We start from the raw sequence: 15,506 nt of genomic DNA on the forward strand, positions 1-15,506 counted from the left end.
TTTTTAACATATATTACAAAATAATTTGAACTGTTAAAAAAAATTTCACAATATTATTTTGTATTGTATTTTTGACCAAATAAATGCAGCCATGGTATAAGGAAGCTTTTCACATTAGTGCACACACCTGGATTAGTTTAGATAAAATATTACTATAAATAATAAATATATAAAAATAAAAATTTATAGTTGAGATGAAATATAAATAATTAATATTTTCATAAATTTAGTCAATTTTATAATGAAAATCATATCAATGAATCAAATGATATGCACAAAACTGTTGTGCTCAATACTTTCAATACTCAAAGTGAAAGTGCAGGTCCAAAAATGAAAAGGTAGTTTAACTTTTAATATATCTAGCATTTTCATAATTAGCTTCTGACCTTCAGGAGATGTTTTTGTGTCTGGATTCAGTGAATACAAACGACAAATAATAAACCAGCAGCACAGACATCAGCTTACATGAATGAGGCTACAGCATCTCAATTGCTTGACGCAATACAAAACACTAGTCACAGCACAACTGTTATCCAAAAACCAGACATTGTAAACAGAACGGTTGATCTCCCATGACTTTAGACTTCACTTTCTGCAATATAAAGTGCTACATAAAAAATCAAAACAAGAAGTCTTGACATCAAACCGAAACTTTAACACTTATATACATTTTTTATAGTCATTTTATCACATTGATTCATCGATACTGACGTTAAGGGCAGATCCCGGTCAGTCTTTTGATGTATCAGTACCCTGTGGACATTGATGCAGTTCATTCACAGATACGATTGAGCTTTGAATACTAATACTTTAGACCATTCAGAACCAATCTCTGTAGAGGTAAGAAGGATTTAATGCCAAACAAGAACCCAGAAGAAAATCCTACTTTCGTAGAGTGAATTCACAAGCAGCTGACACTCTCATTTTTGCCGCTTTTGGACAGATGGTGGTTTTTATTAGGAAGGGGTAGAGAGAAATCCCCATTGCCTATTGATCCAGTGAGTGGCAGGTGTGTGGACTGATAGGCCATCGGTGGGATTGTGTTGACCAGAATTAACTGTAACGGTTTCTTTTCTTCATGAAACTGGCATCGGATGTATCTCGCGAAGGCTGAGCGATAAGTCTTGTTGAAGAGTGTGTAAACCAATGGGTTAACGGCGGAGGACAGGTAACCAACCCATACAAAAACATTCAACAGTCTGTTCATTATATTAGCATTGCACGCATTCGGTTCACAAACCACTGCCAAAACATTGGTTATAAAAAAGGGGCACCACATGACCACAAAGAGAAAGAAAACTACCCCCAGAACTTTAGAGGCCTTCTGTTCATTGCTGATAGACTGCATGTTATGCCGTCCAAAAGGAGGTGTGACAACTCCTGAATCTGCTCCTGGCTCCCGGCTCAATGAACGCCTCAGGAAGAGTTTTTTCTCTGACGGCGAAAACGAGGGTCCTGGTAGAAAGTTAAGAGTTAAACCTGTGCTCCATTTGGGCCTGGGCACCAGTTGGTCAAGGCAGAGCGTGGCTTCACTCTGCAGAGCGCTGATAGTCAAAAAGTAGGTCACCACCATAATAGTCAATGGCACAAAGAATGCCACAAAGGACCCAATCAATACAAAAGAGTTGTCAGTCAATAGGCAGCTGCCGTCCTTGAAAACTTTGGTGTGATCACGCAAACCCAGCACTGGGATTGGCATAGAGATGCCTGCAGACAGACAGAGGGAAGAAAGTGTGTTAATAGTATAGGTCTGCAGAATTTAAGACAGGCTAAAAAAAAGGTGGCTGAGAAACCAAACGGAACAAAATAAATGATGACAGTCGGTTATTTCATGCAAAACACAAAGGCGAGGTTGTGTGACCTGCAGTTTGTCAGTGACATACTGTATGCTGCTGTTCTGCTAGTGTTCTTTTCACAGTCCATTTGTACAAGCTGACACGGATGAATAATAGTACATAGAAATAAATATAATAACAGTGCTTTCATACATAACACAACATGTTGATATTATTCTTTTTGGTAATACCTTTTGACTGTAAGACTCACAGTTGTTAGAGTATTTGTAGACGGTCTGCTGTCTGTTATCTTAAAGATTCTGTGTTATTGTCAACTTATTACTAATCATGATTTTGCAGTTGACAAATACTTCATTACAACCCTAATGCTTGCTAGACAGTGTTGGGGAAAGTTACTTTTGAAAATACATTGCAATATTGAGGTACTCCCCCAAAAAGTAAATAGTTGCGTTACTTGGTTATTTTTATGGAAAGTAATGTGTTTTATTACTTTTGAGTTTCATTTCCTTTCCTGGCTGAGGTTTAATCTCTTTCAGAACTTGCAGGTATTTGTTCACCTTTTTTATATTAAATCTGCATTTAATAGCCACCTATTTGACAACTTTCTGAGCCCAGAGCTAGTATACAAATTAATGAAAGCATGTGTTTGCTATTTTTGTATGTTTTGTGTTATTAGTTAAGTAAATTCACTGCCCATTGAGATAAAGACTGCAATAAAGTATCAACATGAAATAATTTATATTAAGGCAAAAACAGATTTGAAACCTAAAATGGTTAATGTTTAATAACAAAATGAACAGTAAGAGGATCCCCAAAACAAAATAAATCTTTGAGCTTTACACATTGAATAAATTGCTTCACGTAGTCCTAGTAAATGTGTAGATCGTTTCCTAAAAGAGGGTGCAGGTGTAGTGCTTTTTTTTTTCGATGTTGTGTTTCTTGCAGTTGTCAAGACTTATACATAATCTACACTTAATGACAATCCACCTCTTTTATTTGATGAGTTAAAAATAACAAAAATCCTGACTGTCTGTATGATGGGCAATTCGAGAATGAATTGTTTGTTTTAACCAGATCTTCTAAGTGAACCAGTCAAACGAGTCCATTAAAGAGTTGTCGTGAAATTTTTTCTGTCCTCAGTACAAACATACCTCTTTGACTCGAGGTAAACCAATATCTTGAGTTATTCAGTTACTAGAACAGTACACTTAAGAAGCATTGCACAATTCTGCCCCGGCTTATGTCAGTGAACTTATTAGGCCTTATACTGCTTGTAGGCCATTAAGATGCCATGATCAGTTTCTTTTGTCTATCTCTCAAACTCTGCAAATCAAAAGGTGATTGAGCTTTCTGTGTTGCGGCCCCAAGGCTCTGGAACAGTCTCCCTTTGAACATCAGGATTTATCCTTCATTGGATGCTTTTAAATTTAACTTAAAGACTTATTTTTACTTTCTTGCCTTTGAGTGACGCATGCATGTTATTTTTTATTTGTTTTTTAGTATTACTTTTATATATTTATATTTCCTCAAATTTTTAATACCAGTTTTTATTTTTATTTTCTAGTTTATTTTATTGTAAAGCACTTTGGATCAACTACAGTTGTGTAAAATTTTGCTCTATAAATAAAGTTTGCCTTGCCTTGCCTTACACTGACTTATTTGCTGTGAAAAAGGAGACCTGATGATGATAATGACTGTGAACCGACTGTTTCTGTTCCCTCACAGCCCGCTCTCTTGTTGAGTAATTCAACCTGACTAAGGTCATTTTTATTTCACAAAATATTTTGTAAAAGCTAATTAAGCAAGGTAAAAAGTAACTCAAATAATATTACTTTATTAAAGTAATGCATTACCTGACTTATTACTTAGGAAAAGTAATATTATTATGTAACACATTACCAGCCTGAGGAAACATAAGTATTTTATGTTTTGTCAGTTCAGTGGCTAATTCCTACGAATTCGTATGAGTCTAGTCGTACAAAAATGTAAGATTTTAAAAAAGAGGCGTGGCACCCAACCCCACCCCTAACCTCAACCGCCATTGGGTGATGAGCAAATCGTACTAAATTGTACAAATTAGATTGTACGAATTCATACGAATTAGCCACTAAATCAAAAAGTCACGAATTGCAATGAGATTATGTGGCATTACTTGTAACATGTTATCCCCAACACTGCTGCTGATGTCAGAGTGGTACAAAGTAACTTATGATCATCAGAATATATAACGAGGATGATCAAAATTATTAAATACTGCAAGATTTTTTTTCTGTTTTAGGATTTTTGTATGTATTAACAACAGTACTATTAAATAATAGGAATTATTCTTACATTTGGTAACATAGCATAAATATATAATGCCTTTTTATGTGTGTGAATGTTTGTGATAAGCATTTAGCAACATTATAATTAATTTCTGTGCATGATTTTTTTTAAAATAAAAGAACCCCTAAACATAATAATAAATAAACTTAAACATAAATAAATAAACAAATAAATAAATAAATAAACAATAAACATAATTTTAACTACATATGCTAATTTATTTATTAGCCTTTTTATAAGCCTTTTTGGCTTAGTCCCTTTATTAATCAGGGGTCGCCAGAGCAGAATAAACCACTAACTGATCTAGCATATGTTTTAAGCAGCGGATGCCTTTTAAATTCACCTATCACGCACGTCTTTGAGCATGCAAACTCCACACAGAAATGCAAGCTGACCCAGCCAAGGCTTGAACCAGCGACCGTCTTGCTGTGCGTCAACAGCGCTTCCCACAGCCCCCCTGCGTCACCCACATATGCTAATATAGTCAAATTTTCCTAGAAATAATAGCGCTGTTATAGATACACAAACATCAGTTAAACAGCATACACTCAGTCTGTTATTTTGCCATATCATCTTGTTTCAATATAGATAATAAGCTCATCTCTCTTAATTACATGTAAACACTTTGCATATTTTTTTCGAGCACTAATATATAATTTATTTACAAATCATTAAACTGTTTCAAACTGAGAGCGCAGGTGGCATATATTTATATATTAAAAACAGGCACACACACAAAGCACGCTGAGCAGCTCAATGGGAAACCCGTGATTGATGGATTTCCTGTTCAAGGACTGGCTTCTACTTGCATGCACACATTGCTTATGCTTAGGCAGCGAAAATGTCCATCTTTGTCACTTACCTTCGGTTTACTTCACACATAATTGATGCTACTTTTTCCCCTCATTGTATATGACATTGTAAAAGCATAACCTCAACAACACAACTATTTACGACCATTAGCTTTGACTTCCCCCTACTGTATATAATGCTGCATATGATATATTTCTCATTTCCGCTAGCATCTTGCAAATGGAAAGCATGTATTGCTCAAGGACAAACTTTCAGCGAAACTGCCATGGTGATAAGACTTCTGCATGGCAACAGTAAATCTCTGCAAATCGTGTCTGATCTCTGGGGTTTGTTAGGGGAAACTGAGCGGGTGGTGCCGAATGGACCTCATGCCTCTGGATGGTGCATCTGGCATTGGCTGTGTAAATATGGATAACCGCGGGCCTCAGATGACTATGATAAGAGCAGCAGAGTGTTCAAATCTGAGAGAAAGATGAGGAGATTAAAAAATATACATCAGTAAGGTTTCCCCTTCAAAAGTGAGTTTAAAGTGGGGTTGTTTTATCTTATTCATCATCCACTTCAGCTGGCATCACATTTCTCATGCTTTCCAGTAGAGCAGAGTAAACAGCCCTTGTCTTCTTGGGTGGATTAAAGTATGCTAGTCAGTTATTGATGACTGATGTCTAAATCTGATATTTAAAAGTGTGAAATGGATGTTAAGTTTGTCCTTGTTACCCTTATCATGATGTTCATCCGATTGAAATGGTTTCTGAAATGAGAAAAAAAATGTAGGGCGGTGCGTGAGTTCATCTTTTGGGTACATATTTGTACATAGATGATTGATGGGCATTGCTAACAAAATGGAGGAAGATTTGAAAGCCAGTTTGCACTCAGTTGTGGTGGATTACTGTCCACTGAAATCATAGTCAGCACCTGCTTTTGCAGAATGTATTCAGATGCGGGATGATGAGAACAAGGAGCTAAATTTTCATATACTCATATTTGAACGACTCCCTCCTGCAAAGGCAGGACAGAAATGGAAAATGCACTGATAACCACACAACTTAAGACATATCCTTTGTGACCAGAAGTGAACAAAAAGTCATTTTGAGGGGGGATAAAAGGCTATGGTAAATTTGATTAAAGGGTAAAACTTTATAATAACAGCACATGAATGATGATGTGTTAATAAGCATAACTTTATTATGAATTGCGCTAATCATGAACAAACTTTAACATGAGCCACATGATTTCATGTGTGAATAATGGCTACCTTAATTACTTTTTAGTACATGATTGTTTGTTAATTAATGTATTAATAACCACATTAGTTTATGCTTAATCATCATGAACTCAGGATATGTTAATGTATAATTATGTCGTGACTACTTAGAGGGGCACATTATCATTAGTCTATTCTCAACTGCACATGAACTTCTTATGCACATCCGCCATTCACACTGAATAACAATACAAAAGTGTTCTGTCAACGTTAACATGAACAGGAGTTCAAGAGTAGTTAAGGATGAGTTAATGGTGATGTAGCCCTCCAAGTAAAATCATGACATAATTATACATTATGCACATTTAAAACATAATTATACATATATGCACTGATTAAAACATTAATTAACATGTATTTACAAGTTATTAAATTAGCTGTTTTTTCACACAAGAACTCTTGTGACTAATGTTGTTAAAATTAGTTCATGATTGCCCTTAACTCATCATTAATTCGTAATAAAGTAATGTTTAGTTTAGCTAAATTAATACATAACATTGTCAGAAATGTGTTAAAAGTGAACACAGAATATTTGGAGTGGAAAAAGTCTTATCCTTTTAATGTTGTGCAGAGAATTTGTAGAAAAAGAGGACGTATGTATGGGTGCGACCAATGGAGGACAGGAGAATGACTGAAGAATGACTGACAAGTGAGGAATTTCACTAAACTCTACCTGTTAATATCAGCTGCCTATAACTTGAAGTTAGGAAATAATACTGTTGTCCACTCCTGAATGTAACTCTTGCATTGCATTGGGGATAACATAATTATGTAAACTGAATTATTCATTGTATACAATAAATTGCTAATATGTTAAACATTAAAGTAAAAACTCTCCTGACCTTTTTTAATGCTATTCATTATAAACTCTACAACAAGAATAATAACTATAAATAAATATATATTTTTGAGTTAGCTCTGTAAAGAATATCATTATCAAAACTGGAAATAGTTGAATAGCTTTAATTAATAGCTTTACTGCAAAGCAATTACTGTGTGCAATTAAATGTGCCACTGTCACTTGGATCCGGTGAATGAGCAGTCAAAAACAAAATAGGGAATCTAAAGATGTTGAAAATTATGCTTTTGAGAATATGATTGTGATTGTGCTCTGATGATGACAGCGATGGTAAGATCATTTGCTCAGGTTAATGAAATATGCTTTCATTTATTATTTTGCAGTTGTTATGATAGGTTTCATATTGAAACAGCTACAAATCTGTATTCAATCTATACTGTAGGTCTGTTTTGCTAATCACCAGCATAATAGTTATTGCAAATTATTTTTAGCTTAGTTAAAACTTTAACCTCAGAATGCAGTTTTAATAACATTAAAATGATTTGATATTCATGAATTTGATTACTTTCTTATATTAACTGGATTATGTGTTCCACCCATGCTTCTCTGATTGTGATATTTGATTGATTTTGTTGTTTCATACTTGACGTGTTGCGACGAGACAAATTGCCTGCCGCTGAAATCTTACTACATCACATTTTGTTAGAACATGGTGTTAAATATGTATCATAAATGTTTTCTTTTCACTCGTCTGAAAAATAACATTATGGAAGCAAAATGCCATCTTAAAACCAGATTAAGTGTCTTGCCTTAAAGCAGATTGAGAGCTGTTTAACATGGAAAGGAAGGGGTAATACTTGAACTGCTCTGATTGCATTGCGAATAGATGAAAAAACACAGCATTTATCAAATGTTCCAGTACAAAGGCAGCTAATTCTGCATGTTTATGCTATCTCAGTGACAAGCGCCTTCTCACTTGATAATTACATAACCACCTTTTTTGTCTTAGGAACCAGACGTGCTGCTTTTTTTGAAAGCTCCTGACTCATGCTCAAAGAGCCTTAATCTATGAAATGTTAGTAGATCTCCTTTGATCCTCAAATGATAGATAATTACCATCTAAAAGTCTTTTTTACTTAAAAGCAACACTATCTCTCTGTTTTTTTAGTATTTTTTTTTTTTGGCCACTCTGAAATTCGAGAGGTTTTTAGACGTTCAGGCAAATGAAGCTCCATCCAAATGTGTAGCGGCACAGTCTAATCGCTTTTTAGTGCAGATATTTTTAGGATAGTTCTGTAGGTCTCTGTTGACTTTGGTTTTATTACTTTGTATTATAAATGTGTTTCATAAACTGTATTGTTTTATTTTTCACATTAAAATTATGTAAATGGCATTGTGGCTTTATTACACTTTATTACATTTTCTGCTCATGTAATATTTCTATTTCGGTCTGTCCTGCACGCAGATCAAACAACAGTTAGTCTAAGGTCAGTTTGAAGAATATCAGTGTGACTAGACTTTTTAAATTTGCCACTCAGAGGTTAATTTTGCAGAGGTCATTTTTTTCTTTAGTTATATGAAAGTCATAGAATCATGGAATCAGACTTTTTCAATGCTTTCATGTTTTGTTTTTTTCTTCGATTTTTATATATTTTATATCATTTTCATAGAACAACACTTTAAAAGGGAAAGTCAATCAATTGTTGAATTAAGGATTATTTTAGCAAATTATTACACCGTTGTTATTAGGTTGTATCAGAAGTTAGTGTACTTTATTTAAGTACTTAATTTTAGTGTATACTTGATTCCAACACAATTTTTAGTGCAAGCTTGAAATTAAAAACCATGCTAAAATGTTATTTGTGTGTATTCATGATCCTTAAGTTAACCAAACAATTTTAATTATTCCTCCAAATTTTTATATCACTGTCAGGAGTAATAGCAGAAAAAAGCTTAATGATATAGAACTTTACACACCTCTACGCATTTTTTAAAGTTGAGGCTGTCATGCATACAATGCGTTATCATTTTAATGCAGAGCGTACATCGCTTAATAAACATCTTGTAGTGAATACAGAGACTGAACTTGAGACCGCAGGTGAACTGATCCGATAAACTTGCATGTCTTCAGCCATCATTCATTCCAACACAAGCGCGCACTAAACGAAAGCGGGAGACGCGTCTCTATAGCAACCTTTCGCGACACCACCTCTCTAACAGTGGGCTTCACGATATTTGCAAACAATTCGTGAATCTTATTTATAAATCATATTTATGACAGTAACGGTGAAACTCCGCCAAATGGAGCAAAGTAAGAGTATAGTTTTTTTCTCTAAAAGTGTATTTAAGAAGTAAAAATTCTCATCTAAATGTACTCAAAAAGTACACATTACCCAATAATTTTACTCAAGTGAATGTAACAAAGTAAATGTAATTTGTTACTGTCCATCTCTGACACCGAGAGACTTGTGCCGAGTTCAGACTGAAAGATTTTTAAAGTAGTCGTGTCACAGATGTTTTCACACTGCATGACTATCTGGGCTAGCATATCTTGGCTGCTGTGTTTACACTGCAAGGTGGATCGGCAACAGGGGGTTTCACACTGCATGACTTTACAATAGGAAGAATCGCTGACAACTTTGTCTCAGTCGGCAAACGTCTCATAACCAAACTTATGTAAAAAGTGACATGGAAACAACAAGTCACATAGTATATCTTTTGTTACTTGTGTTTAGAGTACATGATTCCAAACCAACAGCTTTTTTAGTCCAAGCTTGAAATTAAAAAGCAAGCTGAACATTTTTTAATTAACCTTAGCAAGATGAAGCTATTTATTCAACAAACATATTAAAAATGTATTTCCAACAGAGAATGCGTTTAAACACATGATTTGAGATGTGGTGAAAATTATACTATGCATGGTGGAAATATTCATGACTTCATCATTTAATATCCCAGACCAGTAAAATTCATTAAGTTTTAGCTTTCTATTATGTAATTTTTTCTCTTTCTCAATTCTTTAGTCTGTGTGGTGCTTCATTGACATTATCAGCAGGATACTGATGAAGCTGCAGTCATAACCGAGAGTCTCATTGTCGCCTCTCAACGCCAATCTATAATAAAGCTGAATATTGCTGCAATTTTACTTCTCAATTACAGATATTCAACTTCTGCTGAAAAAGCTCTATCTCTCTTTCTCTCTCTCTCTCTCTCTCTCTCTCTCTCTCTCTCTCTCTCTCTCTCTGTATTCAATATAGGCTTTCTTCTTGTGAATGACCAAAGGCATGGAGGCTTTATTAGCCCCTAATATCTCTATTCCCAAAGCAATTCAGGTTCACATAAACATAAACGGTTAAAGACCTCCTGTGATCTGTTCTTCACTTTAGTTGCATAAAAAGTCATTTCAGACCCTTCCGAGAGCAGAATCAGTGGTTAATAGGTTATGAGCATACAGAATTTGAAGCTACAGTTGCCCAATTCCAGGGTCACTGCCAGGGGGAAAAGCAAAACAGTGTAGAACTGTGGCCCTTCAGAAAATGAGTTTACGACCAATGAGCTCCAGTCAGTAAACTGTGGAAGAGACTGAACCCACATAGCAAAATTTCTCTGGCCCAGCTCTGGCCCACACAATCAGGTTTTGCTTGGCCCACATGCCGCAGTGAATTACGGTACATGACTGGACCAAATCTGGCTTCTAGACAAGGGCCAAACACAGACCATATCTGGGCCAAGTCTCAGCCAAGTAACAAGTTAATAACTCATAGCTGGGCCTGAACTGGGCCAGTAAGGTTGGTGTGTCACGATTGCAATAAAATTGATAAAACCCATGAAGCATTGCGCTTTAGGCACACTATGGGCTTTTTTTTTTTTTTTTGCTCAGTGACCTGATTGGTAGAATTGATGTATTTAATCAAAAATTATTTTAATGTATTTTAAATGTGGGTCAAGACTGGCCAAACTCACGTGGCCCAGAAACAATTTTTTAAATCTGGGCCAAATACTATGTTTTACATCTGGCCCAAATCTTGTGTGCCGCATTATAGACGGTGCCACCTCTGCCAAACCCAGGCCATGGTTGGCCCACATGCTGTATGCCAGTGCCGGATGAATGCCTGCTGTCCCAGCTTAATGCCAAATCTGGGCCAGAATTCTTTGCTACTAGGGAAGAAGAGCTCATCAAGATCACAGCAGAACAGAGTGAGATGTAGAGATACTAGTGAAGTCCAGTGAAACTAGTTATGTCCTGTCAGAGACTAATGATGTCCTCTGAAAGACTATTGAGGCCCAGCAAGCCTAGTTAATCCTGTGAGAGTTTAGTGAAGTCAGGTGAAGCCCTCTGAGAGACTTAGTGATGTCCTTTGAGAGACCAGTGAAGTCCAGTTAAAGTAACTGTGTCCTGTGAGACTAGGTATGTCCTCTGAGAGGCAAGCACAGTCTAGTGAGAGACTATAAAGTACTCTGAGAAACTATTTGTGTCCAGTGAGAAACTAGTAAAGACCTGTGAGAGAGGGATGTCATGTCAGGGACTGTTAGAGTGTAAAGATGGCTAAATCTCTCCATAATATGTAACCCTTAGAACTGTTAGGGAATTTCATGAGACAAGACCAAAAGTACTGCCATGCAATAAAACTATGAACTTTCTAGTCTGAGTAGCAGGTCGGCAAGAAAGCAAGTTCTTCAACTGCCTCAGTTACCATCATGTGCCCTCCTCTCTGCCGCTCCCTTCAGTTCTTCAATCAGAGCTCAGGTCACTGACTTTTCAAACCGAATCTTCACCCTTTTCATATGGTGTATCTTGTGAATCTATAACTTAACTTTTCGTGTTTGGTATCATTTTAAATGTTTCTGTGTGATCTTGCAGTAATCACTTGTATTATGATAATTATTGTGTGAGTTTGGGAAAAGTCTGTCCTACTGAAGTGTGAAATTGTCCGTCAATTACGAACTCTTTGCCCCAGATGTTGATTAGTTTTTAGGTTAACATATGACCAGACAGAGGTCTTGGTGAAGCATTTATTAACTTTAATTTATGTTTTTTTTCCTGAGTTGAGTATTTAAAGAAAATGTGTAAAAACGTCATGGGGATCTGTTTGCCAGGATACCCCGTTGCAGTGTGTGAGTCTCTGAGCTTTTGCATCCGAGACTTGAATGCCGCAACATACTTGATCCATTTCTAACTCTTGGATTTATCTTTAAGTAATTGATGTTGTATTTCTAAATTGACTTTTTATTCGTTGCTTCTGTAATTGGCATGATACACTTTCATCTAGAAAGTAAAGTGTTGATATCCAGTAGATTACGTGGAGCAAGTTGTATGAAAGTGACTAAATGAACTACTCTTTTAGTACGAGTGAGCAGGAGCAAGCGGACTGCAGAGTTTCGAAATAATGTCCAGAGAAGAAATGCAATCCTAGGGTGCAAAACTCTGTGCAGCATTGGGTCCCTAATGAACGTTTAACTGATGAGTATAGGATCAGATACAAATCAAAAACTAAACTGAGTCATAAACATTGAATGTGATCTGTTCTTACAATTAGAAATACAGTCCAAATGTGATTGTCACTTAAAATTGTAGTCAAATTAAATTCAGAGGTGAAAAACAAATATAAATTCAAATAAATAACAGAATTATTTTCAGAAGGGCTATAAAAGGCATTTAACCTTCCGCCATGCTGTTTGTTTCATCATTGGTCTAATAGATGGACTTTATCACTAGTGATGTACTGTAAAATATTAGTGAGTGAGAGACTAGTTGTCCAGTGAGCGACTATTGATATCGCTTGGTTGTCGATGTGTTAAAGTCATTCAAAGCGGGGGAAAAAACTTTTTGACTGCTGTAAACGTCAGAAATTTTAGTTTTTATTGTTATTATTGCTACAAACATTGTATTGTATCATTGTTTTTTTTTTTTTTTTTGTATTTTTAACGGACATGTTATAAACAGAAAACTAAAATCCCCTCAAATCCTAAACAATGAAAATTACACTATTTCTGTAAAACCTAAAACAATGTTCATTCACTCACTGCCTCACTCGCTTTTCTTTAGCTTATTTCCCCTGATTTACAAGGGTTCCCCACAGTGGAATGAACCGCCAGTGTTCATTTACTGTTTTCTAATTTATATCTCCACTTTACATGACTTAATCATGACTCATTGGGCATCTTTTTGTCATCATATCTCTCTACAGCACGGAGTTGTGCTCATGTGTTGATGGCATCAGGTGTACCTGCAGAGATGGTCCAGACTGCCGTAATCTTGGCCCGGGCTCGGGAGCGGGAATTTGACCGATTGTGTCGGATGGGGTTACGAATGGCCACATAGCGGTCAAGAGAAATTGCACACAGGTGCATGATGGAGGCGGTGGAGAAGAGCACATCTAGGTAGATCCACATGGGACACAGTGATGCAGGGAAAGGCCATGAGTAACCTGAAGAGGAGATACACATGCAGAGAATCAGATTGAATGAATAAAACTGACAACAAAAGGCACAGAAACACTGACTTTCTTGCTAATGGACCCAGTGAGATTATTTAACGTGCTTCATCCACAAGTGAGGGATTTCACGGGAAGGCATGAATGTGATGAGCTCTTGAAAACAGAACAAGAGCTTAACAATCACTGACAGTGCACTCATTTAACACACAGGAGAAAAACACTTTCATCATTACACTATTATATGTATCAGCCACTACTATACGTAACTGTCTGTCTGTGTCTCTTCTATTTCTGTCCTTCCACCCGTCTATCTAAGAATAATTTAATCTGACTGTCCTTCATCTATTCATATAATATGTATTTTTTTGGTATTTCCTATACATTCATGCATTCAATTTTTAAATGTCTATTTCAAGAGTTCACCCTTAGCTGATGATTGATAAAAATTTGGCATGCTGTCCCAGGAGAGAGCCCTGAGCTAGACCCTGGCCAGGTAAGGACTTGAAACTGTAAAGTTCTTGCTGTGAGGCAACAGTGCTAACCACTGGGCCATCGTGCCGCCCTGTATAGAAAGGAAGAAAGAGTAGGGGTGGAAGTGGGGATTCTTTAAAACAAAGATACTGAGATAAGAACTTCTGGTTATTTATGGTGAGATAGGAATTGACTGATTGGTGGATCATATATTAGCCAATGCTGAAGCAGCCATGTTCAATCATAAGCATGTGCTCCTCTCGAAATTAGTTTATAAATAAGCTTCACTTATTCATCTATCTATGTATATGAATCCATAATCATTTATCTGTTCATCCATTGATTTCATCAATACGTCCATATCTAAACATTCCATATCTATTTTCTGACTGTTTTCTGTCGAATTCTGTCTCTGTTTATCTCGGTGTCCAAATCTAATCGGTTAGGGTTAAAGTAAATCAATCTCTAAAAGTCAATCAATGCAGTGATATCTGTCCCTCTATCCTATTTATTCATACACCTATACAGTGTGTGTGTGTGTGTGTGTGTGTGTGTGTGTGTGTGTGTGTGTGTGTGTGTGTGTGCGTGTGCTTGTGCGTATATATATACATACACATCTATCCATCCTATCATTTATGTAACCATTCAGTGAACATCCATCCATCTCATCTGTTTCTGTCTTATTAGGCATCTTAATAATCTATCCATATTTAAATGTGTTTATCTCTATGTCTTTATTTAATTGTTAGGATTACATTAGGTTTAGGGTCAATCAAGCTCTAAAAGTCAAACTATCAATAAATCCAGCAATCCAGTGATATCAATCTCTCTATCCTAACCATGTAAACCCCAACAGTCAACTTTATCAAATGAAATGAGTGTAGTTAACTCAAAATTTACTGAAAGTTTATTCTACTTATTTGAAAAGAGTTTTGAACTCAGTGTTGAAGGCATTGAGCTAATTAAATACCTCATTACTTCAACTTAAATGTACTAAGTTCAAAGTATTCATATAGATTAGCTGTTGAACTTAAATGGTTTGGTGCAATCGATTTCCTCACACGGTTTGAACTTTTTGGGTTTTACAGTGTATACATTTACATGTATACTATTCATCAGTTCATATGTTAATGTCCATTCATCCATCCATCCATCCATCCATCTTTTTTCTGTCTTAATAATCATCTTCAAAATCTATCCATATTTAAATGTTTGTTAATTTCTATGTCTAAAATTATTTGGTTAGAGTTAGGATTAACAAACCTCTAGAAGTCAAACTTTTGGTCAATTCAGCAATATTTAAAAATACAAATCTATCAAATAACCAATAATTCAGCATTGATATCTATATAGGTAAGACATATCCTATACATCGATATACCCATACAGTATATCTATTCATCAGTTCATATCTTAATGTTCATCCTTCAATCCATCTGTTTCTGCCTGTTTTTCTGTCTGTATGTGTCTGTCTGTCGATCACTCTGCACAGAAGCTGGTGATGTTGAATTAGTTCATTTCTGTGAGTTCAGTAGAGTTAGTTCAAGCCGCTCTGGGCAGTCAGGCAGAAAATGACCATCCACCAAAGACTCATCAGTGAA

The 15,506-nt window shown here is 35.9% G+C and overlaps 1 protein-coding gene across 2 annotated transcripts in view; it reads right to left on the reverse strand.

Moving 5' to 3' along the window:
- Positions 1 to 337: 337 nt before the first annotated feature.
- The window catches only part of htr2aa (5-hydroxytryptamine (serotonin) receptor 2A, genome duplicate a), a 58,472-nt gene continuing 43,303 nt past the window's right edge, over positions 338 to 15,506 (reverse strand). For both annotated transcript variants that reach the window (XM_684208.11, XM_068223630.2), the window contains exons 2-3: positions 13,225 to 13,425; positions 338 to 1,707 (exon numbers count right to left, since the gene is read on the reverse strand). In XM_684208.11, the coding sequence (XP_689300.7) occupies positions 902 to 1,707; positions 13,225 to 13,425 (1,007 nt within the window). In that variant the 3' untranslated portion in view covers positions 338 to 901. The remainder of the gene's footprint in view (positions 1,708 to 13,224; positions 13,426 to 15,506) is intronic.

The sequence above is a fragment of the Danio rerio genome, chromosome 9 (assembly GCF_049306965.1).
Source record: "Danio rerio strain Tuebingen ecotype United States chromosome 9, GRCz12tu, whole genome shotgun sequence".
Lineage (NCBI taxonomy): Eukaryota > Metazoa > Chordata > Actinopteri > Cypriniformes > Danionidae > Danio > Danio rerio.